The 16,128-nt window shown below is 37.7% G+C and overlaps 1 protein-coding gene across 1 annotated transcript in view; it reads right to left on the bottom strand.

The window, feature by feature from the left end:
- TRPM3 (transient receptor potential cation channel subfamily M member 3) overlaps window positions 1-16,128 on the bottom strand; it is a 381,850-nt gene that overhangs the window by 102,846 nt on the left and 262,876 nt on the right. Inside the window, exons 5-6 of the mRNA XM_059873453.1 lie at window positions 13,954-14,078; window positions 7,664-7,835 (exon numbers count right to left, since the gene is read on the bottom strand). Coding sequence (XP_059729436.1) covers window positions 7,664-7,835; window positions 13,954-14,078 — 297 coding nt within the window. The remainder of the gene's footprint in view (window positions 1-7,663; window positions 7,836-13,953; window positions 14,079-16,128) is intronic.

The following is a 16,128-nucleotide window of genomic DNA, read 5'->3' as shown; positions in this document are numbered from 1 at the left end:
CTAGGACTGCACATGACATGAAAGAAAAATCTGAATTGAATGAGAATTCTAATGCATGTGATGATGATGTAATGGTCAGAGAAGGTGCCAGTGATGACAGTTGAACGTCCCTTTGCTTCCCCAGCCCCCTTCATATATTCTCAGGCATAGGATGACAAAGGGAAGTCCACGGGTCACATGAACAGATACAGCTGACATATTATGCTCTCTAAACTGCCTTCTCTACCTAATCAAATCACCCAACTTTATCTATCAATTCCTTATTCAGAGGTAATTTTTTTTCACAGGCCTACCAAAACTCAACTACATTAACCAATTCTATAAAGAAGGAAGATTAAATAAAAAATTAAATAAGGTCGCAGGTTCCAATGCCTATTATCTGTTTTTCAAACAGCATATGGGGGAGGTAGAGAAAACCTTCAGCTCCAAATGGCATGTTTAAAATTAGAAAAACTGCAGCATGATAATGAATAGTACAATTCTGCATTTAGTCCTCTGTGGTCTGGGAGACAATTCCTGCAGAAATGCCCTGCTCACAAGAAGAATATTAATTTCCCAAGGTGGATATACACACTCTAGGGATTTGGTGTGGTCATCTTTCTCAGAAATATCAATGTGTAGGAATGGACATAGCAGTGTAAAGTGGTTCTTTTAAGCTTCAAAAAGGCTACAGAGTATATAGGTTAAAAGATTTATAAAAGGTTGAAAAGTTTATGAAAGATACAAAATAAAGCAAACAACTTCAAACTTTCTGACTTTTTTTTTTTTTTTGAAGGGGTCTATATCCAATTAAACACACACTGCCTTTACATCCTCTGGCTCAACATTCTGGTTTCAAATATGTTTTTGGTTACATATACATATTTTTACACTATTTCTGGCTCTCATGGAAATAGAATTGTTAAAAATCTAAGAAGAGTGCTTTTTTTTTCTTTGCCTTTTTATTTTTTTCAGATAACTCTTTCTGAAGAAGGTGGTAGCTAATTTTATGAAGAGAAAAGAATTTTCAATAGCAGAAAAAAGAGTCTTCCCTCCTCATCAGCACAGCCTGGACTCCTGCTGGCTAGGTGACATAACATATGCTTACACTCATTCCTCATGTTAGTGAAGTCTTTTTGCCTCATTTAGTTCTTTTCACCTGCCTCTTTCCTTTTCTGAGGCTCTGTCTAATACTATAAAATGTCAGAAATCTAGCAAGTATGGGATCATCTTTTAAATCATTAGAGGAAACATTAGATCTTTTTACATTTTAATCCATGCTGGTAGCTGTTAACCCCAATTTGAACATCACTGCTTTACTGACTGGATTCCACCTACTTCCAAAGAAAATTTTAAGAATTTTAAACCTCTGTCAGAGAATTACAGAGAAAGGAAAATTCTGGCAGTCTTCTGATGAAGATTTTAATATTTTGATATGCAAAGCCTTCAATATAAGTAAAATATCTGAATCTAAAAATAAAATGTCATTAGCTTGTGGTCAGTATGTTTTCAAGACCATTTGTCAGGTACACAAACACCACACAAAGGTTATTCTGCTCTTTAAACCACTACATTACCGTTTCCTGACACATCCCCTCCTAACACATGCAGAACACAAATTTTATTACTGACACATGTGGTAAAAGACGTGAAATGTACAAGAAAGACAGAAGATGATTTTATGCTTCACCAAATGGTTATGCATACACAAGAACTTCCTATGAGTGCCTTCTGTGCTGTGCTGTGGTGGGATATGTTATCCTCTATGTCATATCCAAATTCCAATTCTGCTGACAATATTATATGTGCTCTTTTAAAGAAAAACGTACAACATTCTTATTAATTCACAACACCTTTCATCCAAATTAAAGAGTTCATACATGCAATTTGCAATGTGCAATGAGCATTACATATATAAATAATTTGTGTCCTTGTCTTGCTCCTCTGCTCCAGTAAGAGCACTCATATGAAGGAAAGTAAGCATTTGTGATGCAAGTGCTTGGCGACCATGCTGTAAGTTCCTTAAGGACTTGAGAATACTTCGAGCAGCAATAAAAAGTCAGTTAATAGCAACAACTATCATGTGTAAGGAAGGCCTTAGAGAAAACAGAAGGAAGGAAATTAAATGCATATTATAAAAATATAAACATGAATCTGGAGCCAAAAGTTAGAAGCTTTAGGTAGGATTTTTGAAGATTCTGCAAGTGCTGGTAGAAGTCCTTTGTATGTAATATGAAGTAATTCTAGACCACATTTGTTAATGAGAAAGCATTAATCTGTGTAATCACAAGGTGAGTGAAACCCATGGCATGTCAACCTATTGGACTTTGTCTGAAAATGATTAACAGACCTCAGATCAAATGTATTAGCTGAGTTGCTACATTGGTAATTAATCTAACCATCTGCGGAGTAGCAGGAATGAATATTTTATGACTTGTAACTTCCAACGCACATTTTGTAGACAGATTTCTTTTATATTTCTGCTTCAAGGCACAACTGATGTTTCTATTGCATTACTCAGCAGTGTTCTGCAGAAATGGTAATGAAGTACATCACAGCAAATGACCAGGCCATCCGACAGCTCTTTGGAAAAATAGTTTGCTAGTGTCCGGGAATGTTATAATTGCAGAATTTGCAATAGGTAATCTCTAGTAATTAGATGCTTCATTTATTTCCTTTCTCTGTTTATAGATTACATCATCTGTTTGGTGACACATTAAGTTCTTGTTCTGTATTGACCACTAGTATTTCCACAGGATGGGGAAAAAATAGGCTAGCTGCACTTTCACATCTTGAGTGATCATAAGATATGCATTGATGTTGAAACCAGTTACCATACTGGTGAAAATTGTTGTGCCTTTTTTTTTTTTTTTCTCCAAACAGCTTCTTTGGAAACATTTCCTCACACCATTGTGACCCATTGAAAAAAGGTCTAAGAACACAATATTTTGGAAAAAGCAGTTGTAAAGGGTACAAAAAATTTACAAGACTTCTCAGGTGTCAGGGAGGAGAGAAAAAGAAAAGAAGAAAGTCCTTCTACTCCTTCTGAATAAAATATAACATTTTATCAAAAACACAGCACTTCAGAATGACTCAAACCAAGGAATACTGTAGATGAGATGAGATTGAGGGATGCACATGAACTTTAGAAAAAGAATAACTAAATCCTAGGCCTACAGTATCATGGCAGACTATGTCCTGAGCATGGATGCCTAATGACTTTTAGTTATTTTTATAATCAATTAGACTACATTGTTTTAAATGGATTTTAGGTCTCAAAGACAATAAGTACTTGTATGATATTTAGGAAAATCAAGTCCAAACTTGAAAAATCCCACATAAATTGCAATTTTTCTGTGTTAATTCTTAAAACAGAATTCCATTATGGAATTCAGTAAATTATGACTGTTCAGAGAAAAACTTGCATCTTTTTTTCTAATCAGATAACCATATCCTTAGGTCATGGAGTCGAGGTTACAGTGGGTGCCCACATGAATGTGAGGCACCAGCACGCTCTTGGTGCACAGGGAGCATGCCAGGTACTTGGGCTACATTAGCCAGTGTGTCAAGTGGGGGCTTTTGCCCCATGCTCACTCTGTTCATCACTAGCAGGGCTGTAGCTGAAGCACTGGATGTAGGTTTGGGCTACCCACGAAGGATGAGGAGAAACTGGCAAGCATCCAGATGAAAGATGCATAGGTTTCTAGTGGCCTAGAGCATATGCCTGAGGAAGAGAATTTGAGGCAGCAGTGCTTGTTTAACCTTTTGAAAAGGAGTCTAAGGAGTTATCCTATACCTGTTCTACAACCTGCAGTGATGTTAAAAAGGTGTCAGAGCCATATTTTTCTTGATACGGTGAGGTTCCCTGAAGGGAAAATGTCCAAAAATAGCAGTTTGTGAGCTTCAGATAAAACACTGGTGAAGGAGCTGGGGCAAGTTTGTAAACCTTTTGCTGGAGTCCCTACAGATTGGATTAGGTTGAATATGAATATAGGAGGTTATCAGCCAAACGAAGCTACAGATAAACTAACTCAGCATGGCAAATACTTCTCTTTGAGAAGAGACTCACACTGGGGACTTTCAGGAGTCTGTTCCAGTCTATGTGTAATCTGTCATTCTGCAGACAGCTGTGAACTGTCTTGTGTCCAAGGCAATGAGACAGAGTTTAGTCTCCTGAGCAGGTCCAGACACAGTGAACCAGAAATCACTATACTGGCAGTGGTGGATTACATCAACCTGACATGCCTGAGGTCCCTTCCTGCCACGGAACAGTGTAAGGAGAGCATCAGAGATGGAAACACAACTGCCCTCCAATTTCTGCATCTCCCTAATGAGCTGGGGCATTTTATTACGTTAAAAATCTCTATGCCCTCATCCTGAGAATCTTCTGCTCATTAATGCAATATTTTTGAAAAGTATGGACTCCATATTTCAATGTAAAAATATTACATGAACTTTAGGTTCATGTAAGAACTTTTACATGAACATTAACCATGTAATGCTATACAAATAAACTCTATGGCAGAGATAGTTACAAAGATATCTTTCCTTCCTTCCAGTGTATATCTTCAAGTGATCTCTGTGCCTTGAAAATTCTGCAAAAAGTCCAGGACCCAAATATTTGTAGAATTGGAAACCAGAAACATTTCTGATCAGATCACTTTGAATATTTCCTTTTGATCTTGAAACACTTTCAGAAAAGTTCTTACTTTCAACATTTCATGTTACAAAATGATGCACTTTCAAATTCTGGGACTTTGAGACAACTTGAGGCTCACTTCAAAAGATGGTTGCTGGGCTGTGTTCCTTTGTGAAAATAAGAAAAACCTGTGCTGAGCATTAAAGCATCAAATTAACCTCTAGGTACTTGCTCAGCTGAGTGAGTCTGTGCTGAACTTGCAGGCTCAGGGTCACAAATGCCACCCTCTGCTATTCTGAAAAGCATTTTTTAGTTCCTGAGTATTTACTGAAGACAAAATATGAGCAATACAAGTGATAAAACCTAAAAAGGTAGTGGAAAACAGAATACTTGATAAAATATTTTCCTTAGTGTTTGTGAGGGGCATGATTGGAGATTCTTCTTATTCCTCTTCTTCCTATTATTATTCCTGCTCCTATTCTTATTTTACAGTACACTGATTCAAGAAATTGGAAACTGCTGAATGACTGATAATGATGCCATATTAGGAATAAAAAGAGCTAAGACTACCAGAATTATCTGACATATTTAGTGACCCAATTTAGTCTTAAATTTTATAAAAGAGACTGCCACTGTTGCAGTCTATATGAAGGGAATGCCATTTTCTGGGTCTTTAATATGTAAGAACAAGTTTAAAGCTTCCCTTTGTGAACTCTATGTGACCCCAAATATCCAGCAGAGCTATCACTGCACTGGAGAAAAACAAAGTTAAAGCAAAGGAAAACTGATAAGAAGAAATGACAAGCCTAGCATGTAAAACTCAGGCAGGCTTAAAAAAAAGAATAAAATCTACTTTCAGCACTATTGTCGAGGGGCAGGCTGTGAAATAAGAAGTTATCAATTGTTTACGAGTTCATAAATCTGTTCTGTTTTCTAGAGCAGATGCTCTTATTTAGTGATTAACCTAAAATTGCACCTTTTCCTGACTCTCCCACAAAGAAAACTGTGGTGCTGTCAGTGTTTTCCCCCACTCCACATGCTTGCAAGTGGAATATGGTAAGTAAAGATGTACAAGCATGGCTGCACAGAGCCCCATTTGGATAAAAATCCCTTGGCGGCAATGCCCTGTCATGCACAGGATGGAGAATGTACATTGCCCTGCTATAAATAAGGGTAAAGAAAAGCATCAGAAAGGCGCCATCTGTTTGGCTGACCCAACAAGGCAGGTGGTCTTTCTCATCCATATGGTCAACTTCCTAATACCTAGAGTGTGGGCAGGACTCAGTCACCCTCTTTTAAAGAAAAACAAAACATTGCAGAAACATTCTGGATGCCACTGAACCAAGACGTACAAATCTTACTAGCAGGCTTCTTTTTGAATAATTTTTTCACATTTCTATTTTGAGGAAGTGTTGTGAGATCCAAGTATCTTTGTGTTTATAAGAGAGAGACGGAGTGAGTGGTTAAATGCTGGACAGTCTCTGTCACAGAGGAAAGTGAAAAGAGGATACTTACTTTTGTTTGTGGGGCACACTGCAGAAAGAAATCAGAGAAGAGAAGTTCTTCATTTTTTTAGATGTTTGAAGAAGTCAGGCAAGCATTTGACTTGAACAACCAAAGTCTGTAGTTTCATCCATCAGCCTCTTTTTAAAAGATAAGCCTCTCGACCAAATCTGAATTTAGTTAAATCTCTCTAAAGAGATTAATTTTTTAAGATAAAATTTTACCACAAAAATGTTTTGATGTAAACTCTAAAAGCTCACACTTTTCTTCTAAAGGCCTTCAAAATAACTGCTGTTTATGCCACAATTTTATGTATTTTCATGATATGCCATTTTCAAATGTGCCTTTTGCTGCTGGTCAATCAAGGATTAGATTACACTGTCTTCCTCTGCTAAGGAAGATCCCAGGCATGCACCCACTGCTCATGCTGCACGCATTTTGTCCATATCTGCACAGTGCTTTCTAGGAAAAAGCAATGTAACTGTGATATCCTAAAAACAATAAGCCTGTAGTGAGTGGAGTTCATGCAGTGCTGTTGAAGGCTATAAGTGGCACAACATTTTAATTTAAGCACAGATTTTATTCATCATACAAAAAACTTTATCAAGCATGGAGGTCATTCTAGTTTATGTTCACCCAATTGGGTCTGGTTGTAATTCCCTGTCATCTGATGTCTGAGAGTCTCATTCCAGTTGCATGTGCCTATGTCACAAAAAGTTCCACCATTCCTCAAAATTGCATGTTTCAAGAGAGTTATTAGCAGAAAGGCTGCATATGGTCACTTTTGAAAAACTAGACATGTTTTATTCCTAAAGAAATCTTATGGATGCACAAAACTGATGTTTATTTGTGAGACCAAAATTAGAACTGAAATTAAGTCCCCATCTCAAAGCATGTGTACCCTACATCAAGCATCAAGTGTGGGTACATTACAGCAATAATAATAGTAGTATTGAGATATCATATTTTATTTCATCCACACAGAAATGCTTACTTAGGTGACTATTTTTTTCTTTTAGGTAAGAAAGTGTTACGTGAAAAGAAAAAAATATAACTTTCAGAGAAAAACTGGGGCTTCAGTCTGGCCATGATGTGATATCATCAGGGTTATATAAATATCAGTGCCTATAAATATCAGTGTCACTTCAACCTGCAAAACATTTATGATAAAAACTCTCCCTTACATTTTGTTAACCTTTTCTGTAACTGTACTAATTTCACCATATTCTTTACTAAATGAAGGAGAACCTAACTGCACACAGTTCTAAGGAAGAGAGAAATGTACAAAGATCTGAAACTTAGCAAATACTTAGCAAAAACTACTTGAAACTTAGCAGAAACAAATACAGTTATTTCTGCTGTGCAGTCTAAAACCCATTGCACTCTAAACTAAAATTTTATTATCTTTGTTCATTATTTGCTTTCCTTAGGTCATGGTCACCACAGACAGTAGAACCACTCCCCCAAATGTGCAGAATTATTGCTTCTTTATACTGAGTGGTTTTTGCAATTATAAAGAATTACAAGCAACATGTTACTCACTTGTATTTATCTTCTGAAGTGAAATGTGCTTTTCCAGGTGTCTACGAAGCTTTACCTCTGCTCCATATTTACCAGTAGTACCATTGTCAGCCAAAATAAAATGAGAATGCATGCTGTTGAGCACTGTCAGCTTGCTCATGGGATTGGACATTGTCTGGTATGGTCGGACCACCTGCATTTTAGAGACAGAGGAAAAAGAAGGTACACTTTACAGAAAAGAGCCTCTGAACTAAATCAATTACAACATATGAGCTGACAAGATGAAACAAAAGAAAAAAATCAAAATTAAAATACTGCGCTTGAGTACTACTGTCTTTCATGTGTAAAGTAGAAAATGACCTTAACACTGCCCTTCCAGATGCATACATGGCTTAAAGGGTTTTCTATGATAATGTGTTTCAGTAGTATCAATGTCGGCTGCTTCCTTTAAAATCCAGCTAATGGTCAGTGCTTCAAAGGTCTGGGTGCCTACACACACACACACACATACACACACACACACACTGTATACCCTGTATACCCTGTCTGATGCTGACTATCTAGACAGTTGGTGTAAAATCTCACTTTGCTCTGACCAAACTCTTTGAGTCTTCCTTCCCAGACCCCACCCAGCGTCATGCCTCCACCAGCTCATGCAGAACCACCAGCACTGGAGATACACAATTACAGGTGAGTTCCATTCTTGGAGGGGTGTACACATGATATTACGCCCCATTTTCAAAAACTATTGGGCCACTCCTAGCATCAGTTTTGTATGTTCACAATGGCTTTAGAAATTTTCTGTCAATGGGGAGTTTGTTTCACTTCTTTTGATTTGATTTCATCAGGAGAAACTGTGCAGCAGACTGAGTAAATTGCCACAGAGTTATCCCACTCATAGCCACCAGACAGACCAAATAATAGCATGGGGCCACATTTGGCTGCCAGCTACTCTGGTGGGTGTCTATTGACATAAGTAAGACTGCACTAAGACAGCAAAAGAATTGGTGTTGTGTCAAGGCATTCTGACTGATACTTCAAAGGTTTTCTAGCAATGCTATCCCCTGCCATTCTTAAGTATGTCTTGTCCTTTTGGAGAGACAAAACAGAAAGTCTGTAAAATGAAGTCCTTGCTGAAGAAGTGCTGTAAGGGCTTGCTAGAAAACTCAGCTGGGATATCCTTCATTAGCAAGGAATTTTCTTCAGAGTTCTGATATCATTAATTTTTCAGGTTGTGTGCTTTAAATGCACAAATATATACACTCAAAATTTGACATAAATGCTTGCAGACAGAAATATAATAAGTTATTGATTTATTCCTAAGCTTTTCTCCCTCTATAATTCTAAAGAGATCTCTAATTGAGACACAGTTCTTTAAAAATAATATGTGTTAGCAATTCTTTAGCCAGAGATCTCTCTCTATAGATTATTTCCACTTGTGAGTGTCTGCCTAATTTGATCAACTCTTAGCCAGCAAGGAGAAATACACAAACTTCTTTTGCTGTTGTATACTGCCATGCAAAGGGTACTCTGTAAGCTCCTCATCCTGCAAAAGGAGGGAATATGTCTGAGAAGACCTAGAGGGCAGCTGGCCAACAGCAAGGGAGTGCACTAAACTCTGTGAGAACAGGTGATAGCTCTGGCTCAGATTTTTTTAATGCTGTTTCTTTTGGTGCCTCATTCATAATAATTCTACAGCTGCATTTGACTTAACAAATATCACTACCCTGCTGGAATGTGTTTAACAGCTAGCTTCTACATACACAGAAACCATGTAGCCCATGGCACTGTCATAACGAGAAGGAAGGTTCTTTCTCTAAGAATCAAATAAAATCAAATTAAAACAGTGCAGATTTTTTAAAGTTTTATCCACCCCATCTCTCAATAAATGGACACTAGCAAGGCCTAACAGAAGAGGAATCCCTTGAGCTGCCCGTTCATTGTATGAGTACAGGCCACTGTGCAGAAAATTCTACTGACAGCTTGTGGTTTGTTCCTGAGAGCCACAGCTTAAAACCTTCTAACTGTGACATCTTGATCTGCAGCTCTAATGAGTTGTAATACTGAAGCCTCCATCTATTGACTCAGAAATGCTGCTGCAGGACAGATTAGAAAGCTCTGCTTTTGTTCTGCTTTTAGCTATAAGGTTGGTTACATTATTAATAAATTTAATGGATGTGAAAATGAGACTACAATTATTTTCAATTGAACTGTTCACAGCATGCACCATTCAATATCTGAATTCTTCTTTTAACAATAAAATTTCTCAAAGCACACTGTGATACCCTTCCTGAGAAAAGGACAAACAAAATCTTCTGGAAGGTAAGGACATACTAGGCCTTGAAGTTACTTCCTTGAGGTTACTTATCTTCCACAACACTCAGCAGATTTGTGATTTCTGACTCTTGCTGTTTTCATTTCTCTGTTCTTTTCAATCCCTTGCATTTTACAGGCAAGTTAAATAGTTGGGAAAAACTATGACTTTAAGCTGTCTTCTCATCCTTTTTTTACAGATATAGAATTGCAGGACAGTTAGGGCTGGAAGTGACCTTAAAGATGACTCAGTTGACCTTAAAGACCTCACACCTTCCACTAGATTACTCAAAGTCCCATTCAACCTTGCAATGAGATTAGGGAGAATAGGGAATAATGTCCCTTGACATCTCATTCTGCAGAAATGAAAGGAATAGTTTGTGTTCAAGACAGTCCCTCCAAATACAGTTTAATGAATGTGACAGCCTCCGTGCTGTGAAGCAGTACTTATGCTGCATGGGCTGAGGGAATTCTGTCCATAGGTGAGTGGCTGGGCTGACCCCAGCCCTTGCCTTTGCACCCTGAGGTGGCAGCGAGCTTGAATGAGAGGCATTGTTCTCCTTAAATTCCCTGTAGGCACATGACACTCGACATAGAGACTTGAAAAATCTCTCCGGGTAACTCACCATGACAAAGAGCCTGCAAGTGCCATGTGAACCAGTGCATGAATCTGAGCAGTCTATGTGGAGGCAAAGAGTTTGTGACAAACAGAGAGCTCAAAGTAGCGATGGAAAGACAAAGAGATGCATGCCTTGCTTCTCAAGGAGTAGCAGCTCTTGTTCAGATCAGGCCATTTCTGCAGCCTTGTTGCTCTGGAGCATACCAGGGAACAGAGTAGTTCCTGATTTAATTCATAGGTTCCTGGACATTTTGGTTCATGGTCCAAATTCTCCACATATGCTACAAATATGCCAATTGGTATCTTTGCCCCTGGTCTCCTACTGAGATGACTTGGAATTAAATCCAAATGAGGACTGAACAGACCCTGAAAGTAGAGACATGCATGCTACAACGACTTACAAAGTGTACTCTTTTAGATGGGAGAATGGTTCTGTGTGTAGGAAGAAACTTGTTTATAATCACAGTTTTCTACAAGATTGAGCAAGACACTTTACTTTCTCAGTTCTATCAGAAAATATGGGGAAATAAGGCAACTAACTCCCATGTGTCCTTTGCTTCTAAATTTGAATCTGAGAGTGTTAAGTGTTGCATTTTTTTCTGCTATATTGCTTTTATGGTACTGGAGTAAGACATGTGTCTTTAGGGATCTTTAATCATCACAATATAACAAACAGCAAACAGCAATAATATTTCCTTCAACTAGGTCAGTTTTCTTTATGGCTCTGAGGAAGTCCCCCAGGATTCCTGAAGGCTGACTGACTTGGAAGGGCTGGTAAATATTATTGAAGCCCTTAGCTATGGCTTCTGGATCCTTAAGGCTGAGGCATCAGCAGAGGAACACCTCTGCAGAGCAGGCTCCCTTACCATGAGGCACAGGGAGGCCACATGCTCTGGGGCATGTGCAATCATCACAGCTCCCCTTTTGCACCCCCTGTCCCTCCAAAACCCATGACTACAACAGTCTTCTGCCTCTATCTGATGCTGGAAGGATATGTTTTTATAACTCTCCAGTTCTGATCATAATTTAACTAGACATAGTGCATATTGACATAAATCCACATGATGCTAGAGTTCACCAAGTCTTTTACTACTGGTAGACTTTTTCCCCACCTTGTATAATCCTTTGTGGCCTTTTTTTCTTGCTTAATGATGATTCATTTTACATGCTTATGGTACTGTTTACATTTTCCCTTCTCAGTTCATTTCACAGCATTCACCTCTAATGAGCCAGTCAATATAGCAGACTTTGATTTTTAAAAAGCTTCCAAAACAGCTTCCTCACCAAATGCTTCTAAAGAAACTGCATGCACTGAATAAGAGAGAAAGTCCTTTGAGGCAGAAGTAACTGAGGAAAGCTGGGGGGAAGGGTGGGAAAACAGTAAGAAGGAAAATCTAATTTTTGTGAAGGCTCTGATGAAGGAGATTTAGTGACATAAGTGGCCTACCTGAAGCTGTGTTAAATTCCATTCAACACAGATGTAAGGGATTTGTGATTAATTATAGGGTGAAAAGCTTACAAATATTTCAGCGGACTAAAGTCTTCATAAAACAGCCTGATGATGTAATTAAATGGAAGGTGAAATTTGGTATCAGTAAGCATAAAGCAGTATCATAACATGTGCTTCAGAGATGGATAAAACCAGAAGTGCCTCAGCATTACTTCATGCCATTGATCAATAATTTTATAAAACTATTTGCGGCCAGGAGGTTTGGGGCCAGGGTTATGTTGTCTATCAAAGGTATATTTTGAAATATTTTTGTCCTTAGTGAAGACCCTGTAATTGTAACCCTACTGACATAACTGTGTCTGCCTTAATAGAAGACCCCATCCAAATGAGTTGTAACTTTATATTAAACTTTTTTATTTTCTATCTGATGATCAGAGTAAGTATTAAGTCTTTTATGGTTCAATCATAAAGGGTTTTTTTTAAAAATTTTTTTTTTTAATATCATAAATCTTCTTGGTTTCCTGTTAAACTGGAAAGATATTTAGAGGAAAGCATTGCTTAAAGAAATAAGAAGTCAGGGGAACTGCTCCACTTGGCTGGAACATCTGGAAAATCTAGGGATTTTTTCGCCTTTTCTGCAAAAGAAGGCTCCAGATCCCCTTAAACAGCCAGTGACAGCCTCAGAACTGAGGTAGCCTTGCAACAGGAGGAAAGAAGTAATAAAGGAACAGGAATTATTGAAAATTCATGGCTAATTTTATGTTTTCTTAACTTCTTTGCTCCTGTTATGTTTCCAGAACCCCATGCCTAATCACTAAAGACTATATATTTGAAAATTATGTGTACATTACACTTCTTAAAGAAGATACAAAGCATCCTTGTTATTGGCTTTTTCTGCTAATTATCTTCTGCACTGCACCTCAGAAGAGTTCAGTGGTGACTCAGAATTACTGTGACAAAGTCTGATCCTGCTTCTTTTTGTGGTATTAGAGCACAAAACTCCATGCTAATACACTTATCCCAAACAGTTGTACTTTCATGGTGGATTGCAATAAACTCCAGTTGGGTAATTTTCTTTATAATCCTTGTAACTCCCCTGACTTAAGAGATACTTGAAACTTCTTCCCCTTCCCAACTTGGACATGGATACAGAACATACAGAGAAGAATGTGTTAGGCTAATGAAGACTAGAAAGAAGTTCCTTATGCAGATTTAAAACTGTATCTCTTCCACTCATAGTTAGTCACTAGTTCTCAGACAGATTTCTTAGGAATGAACCAGAAGAGAGAAAAAAATGGGTTCAGAAAAGTTTCAGGTAAAAATAACCAGTGCAGATGAACTATTCATGTATTTAAAATTAAGTACTTAATCTTACTGTATTAGAATTTTTAAAGAGAAGACTGGTGTGAAAGAATAGGAGAAACACCAGCCCTGTCCTTCAGAAAGTCGCTGAAGGTGGATTATTTGATGTCACTCTTATCTACAACATCCAATAAGACCTTTCAAAATTACATCAATAAAAATGTATGGAAGGGAATATATTCTAAGGAGGATAGCCTGAAATTTTGAATTTAACCAAGGCATTATGGTATTGTTTGAAAATAAACTAGATTTCATGTTTTGCAATCAGTATTTTCTTAAGGACCTTTCCAGGTTCATAGAGTTCTAAGATTGAAGCTTTGATATATTTTCAAGAGTAGGCTTTAATGAATTGCCCTTATCTTTTAAAATAAGATACAGTGCAGGAATTTTTATCGCTGCTGTATCAAAACCTGCCACCAACCCTAATGGAAAACCTGTGTATATATTGACTTTTTGCTGCAGACAATAATTCTAAGAGGAATTCCGAGGTGAGGGATGGAGGGGACAGGAAAAATAACCGGAAGATTTATGGATACTGGAGGTCATCTATGTCTATATAGGTCTTACATCTTTGCCAATCAGATCCTCTTGGTTTTCCACAATCCCCCAGGGAGCTATACCGATGGTGCAGATCTTCCCTCGAGATTTTGAGGCATGATCTTTCAGGGCATCTCCAACATGCCGAATGACCCCTGGCAAAGAAAGAACACAAACCAGAAATTCATAATTATGTCTTTTTTTTTCTTATCATATGGATTTAGTATAGAGCTGTTTTTTATAGGAAATACTTGTGCCTATCCTTACAATTAAGTAAAACTATGAATATAGTCTTATTTCCTATTATTAATTTCAGTGAATCCATTTTGTTGAATCCGAAAATTACTAAATGAAGTAATAGGAAAAAATACACAGCTTTAGAAAGAAGAATGGAAATGCTGACTGTTCACTGTTGCTTATTTATCTGCACTTGTGCTCACATGTTCATGCAAGCATTTGTGTATTTCCAAGCACAGAAAGAAGCACAGGAATTAATTGTGCTCCCTGCCCCTCACCCCCCAACTCCCTCAGAAGTGCAGCTCGCACACAAATGCTCCCAATCAAGGATGGAAATGTGAAAACATCATTATGCTGCTCTGTGATGAAGCTATTTTGCCACTCTTTCCACACAAACTCAGTCACCTGAGATAGCTTCCAGCAGAGTAATAGTACCTGCCCTGGGAATCAGTGAGAAAACAGAAATTAGTACAGAGAGAATGGCTGCTTCCCAGCATTCTTCCAAGGGCTTCTTCCTTCCTAAACCAGCTTTGGCGCTGTTTCATTGGTATCTCTGCATAAAGGACAAGTGTCATTTCTCCTTTCTTTTAATAAAATAATCTTTTAAATTATTAATTTAATCTATCTATTAACAACTATTTTTAGGATGTGGCTGCACTGAAGCAGACCTGCAGGTTTGCTGCAGATGTTATTTGATTCTCAGTTGCTGAGTTTCCATATTGTTTAAATTTCATGATTTTAAGATGACTGGATAGAAATTACAGTCACACAATTGTTAGGATTTTGGTTTTAGTTTTCTGAACTGTAAGTGACAGTAAACGTAAGAAAACTCCTCACAACCTAACAGATCCTCTGGGTCCTTGAGTCTAGTATTCTTCCAGTGGTGGAAGGTTAAAAAACCCCAACCCTGTACCTGCCATCAGCTAAGAATTAAGCTGTGATTCCACAGCCTAAAGGATTTAAAGCAGAAAGTCTGTCCAGACTGCAAAAATTTCTCTTGCTTAGAATAATCAACTTCCATCATGACATGAATATTCAGAACAACAGTCATGTTTATAGCCAGGTATGCTCTGTCTCTCCCACATCACTGATTCTCAGTCCAACAGCAGTATTTCAGCACATTTCAGTTATAATTTTCCTTAAGAGAAATTCAATTTTAATATTCAGCAAAAGAGACTGTACCGAGAAATTCTCAGTTTTTATGATTTCACAAATAATTTTCAGCTTTGCCGTTTGAAAACCTAGTCCTGGAGCAATCAACTGCTTTCCTCCAGAAATTAAAGACAACAATGAGAGATTACTGATATTGCAAAATTTCTTTTCGAATTGTTTGTTATTAAAAGAGCAGAAGGCCACCTGAACTACATTGTTTTGTCTAGGAAAAACAGTCCTTTTCAACAGCATTTATGATGACTTTCCTGGTTCATTTGTATTGCTTTGGCCTTTGCAAATATGAGGACTTGAAAAATGGTAGGAAGCAATTGTGCATTTGCAAGTTCAAGTGTAATCCTCTGTCCTTTTTTTTTAAAAAAAATCTGTATTTTGATTTCTACAGTTGCTCTGGTAATCAACTGCTTTAGGTCTATGACACGTATATCCTTCTGATGTAATTTTTGCATAAAACTTACATCTTTCTTTGCCATCACTATGACAAGAGCATCTCACAACTAATATTATTACCACCAGAGTGCACAGATCAACATTAACCTGATTTTATTCTTTATTTTGAAGAGATGTGGGGCATATGACACTTGTGTCTATTTCTCTAACACTCCAAAAGCTATGCCTCTCTGCTTTCTTCAGGCACCAAGCCTGCCAGAGTTCAAAAAGTCTTTGGACAACACTCACAGACATGTGCTGTGATTCCTGGGGCTGTCCTGTGCAGGGCCAGGAGCTAGACTCTTTGATCCTTGTGGGTTCCTTGCAACTCAACATATTCTATGATTCTATGCTACTTGTATTGCTGCT

This window comes from Haemorhous mexicanus, chromosome Z (genome assembly GCF_027477595.1).
Source record: "Haemorhous mexicanus isolate bHaeMex1 chromosome Z, bHaeMex1.pri, whole genome shotgun sequence".
Lineage (NCBI taxonomy): Eukaryota > Metazoa > Chordata > Aves > Passeriformes > Fringillidae > Haemorhous > Haemorhous mexicanus.
This window is presented reverse-complemented; position numbering and strand designations above follow the sequence as displayed.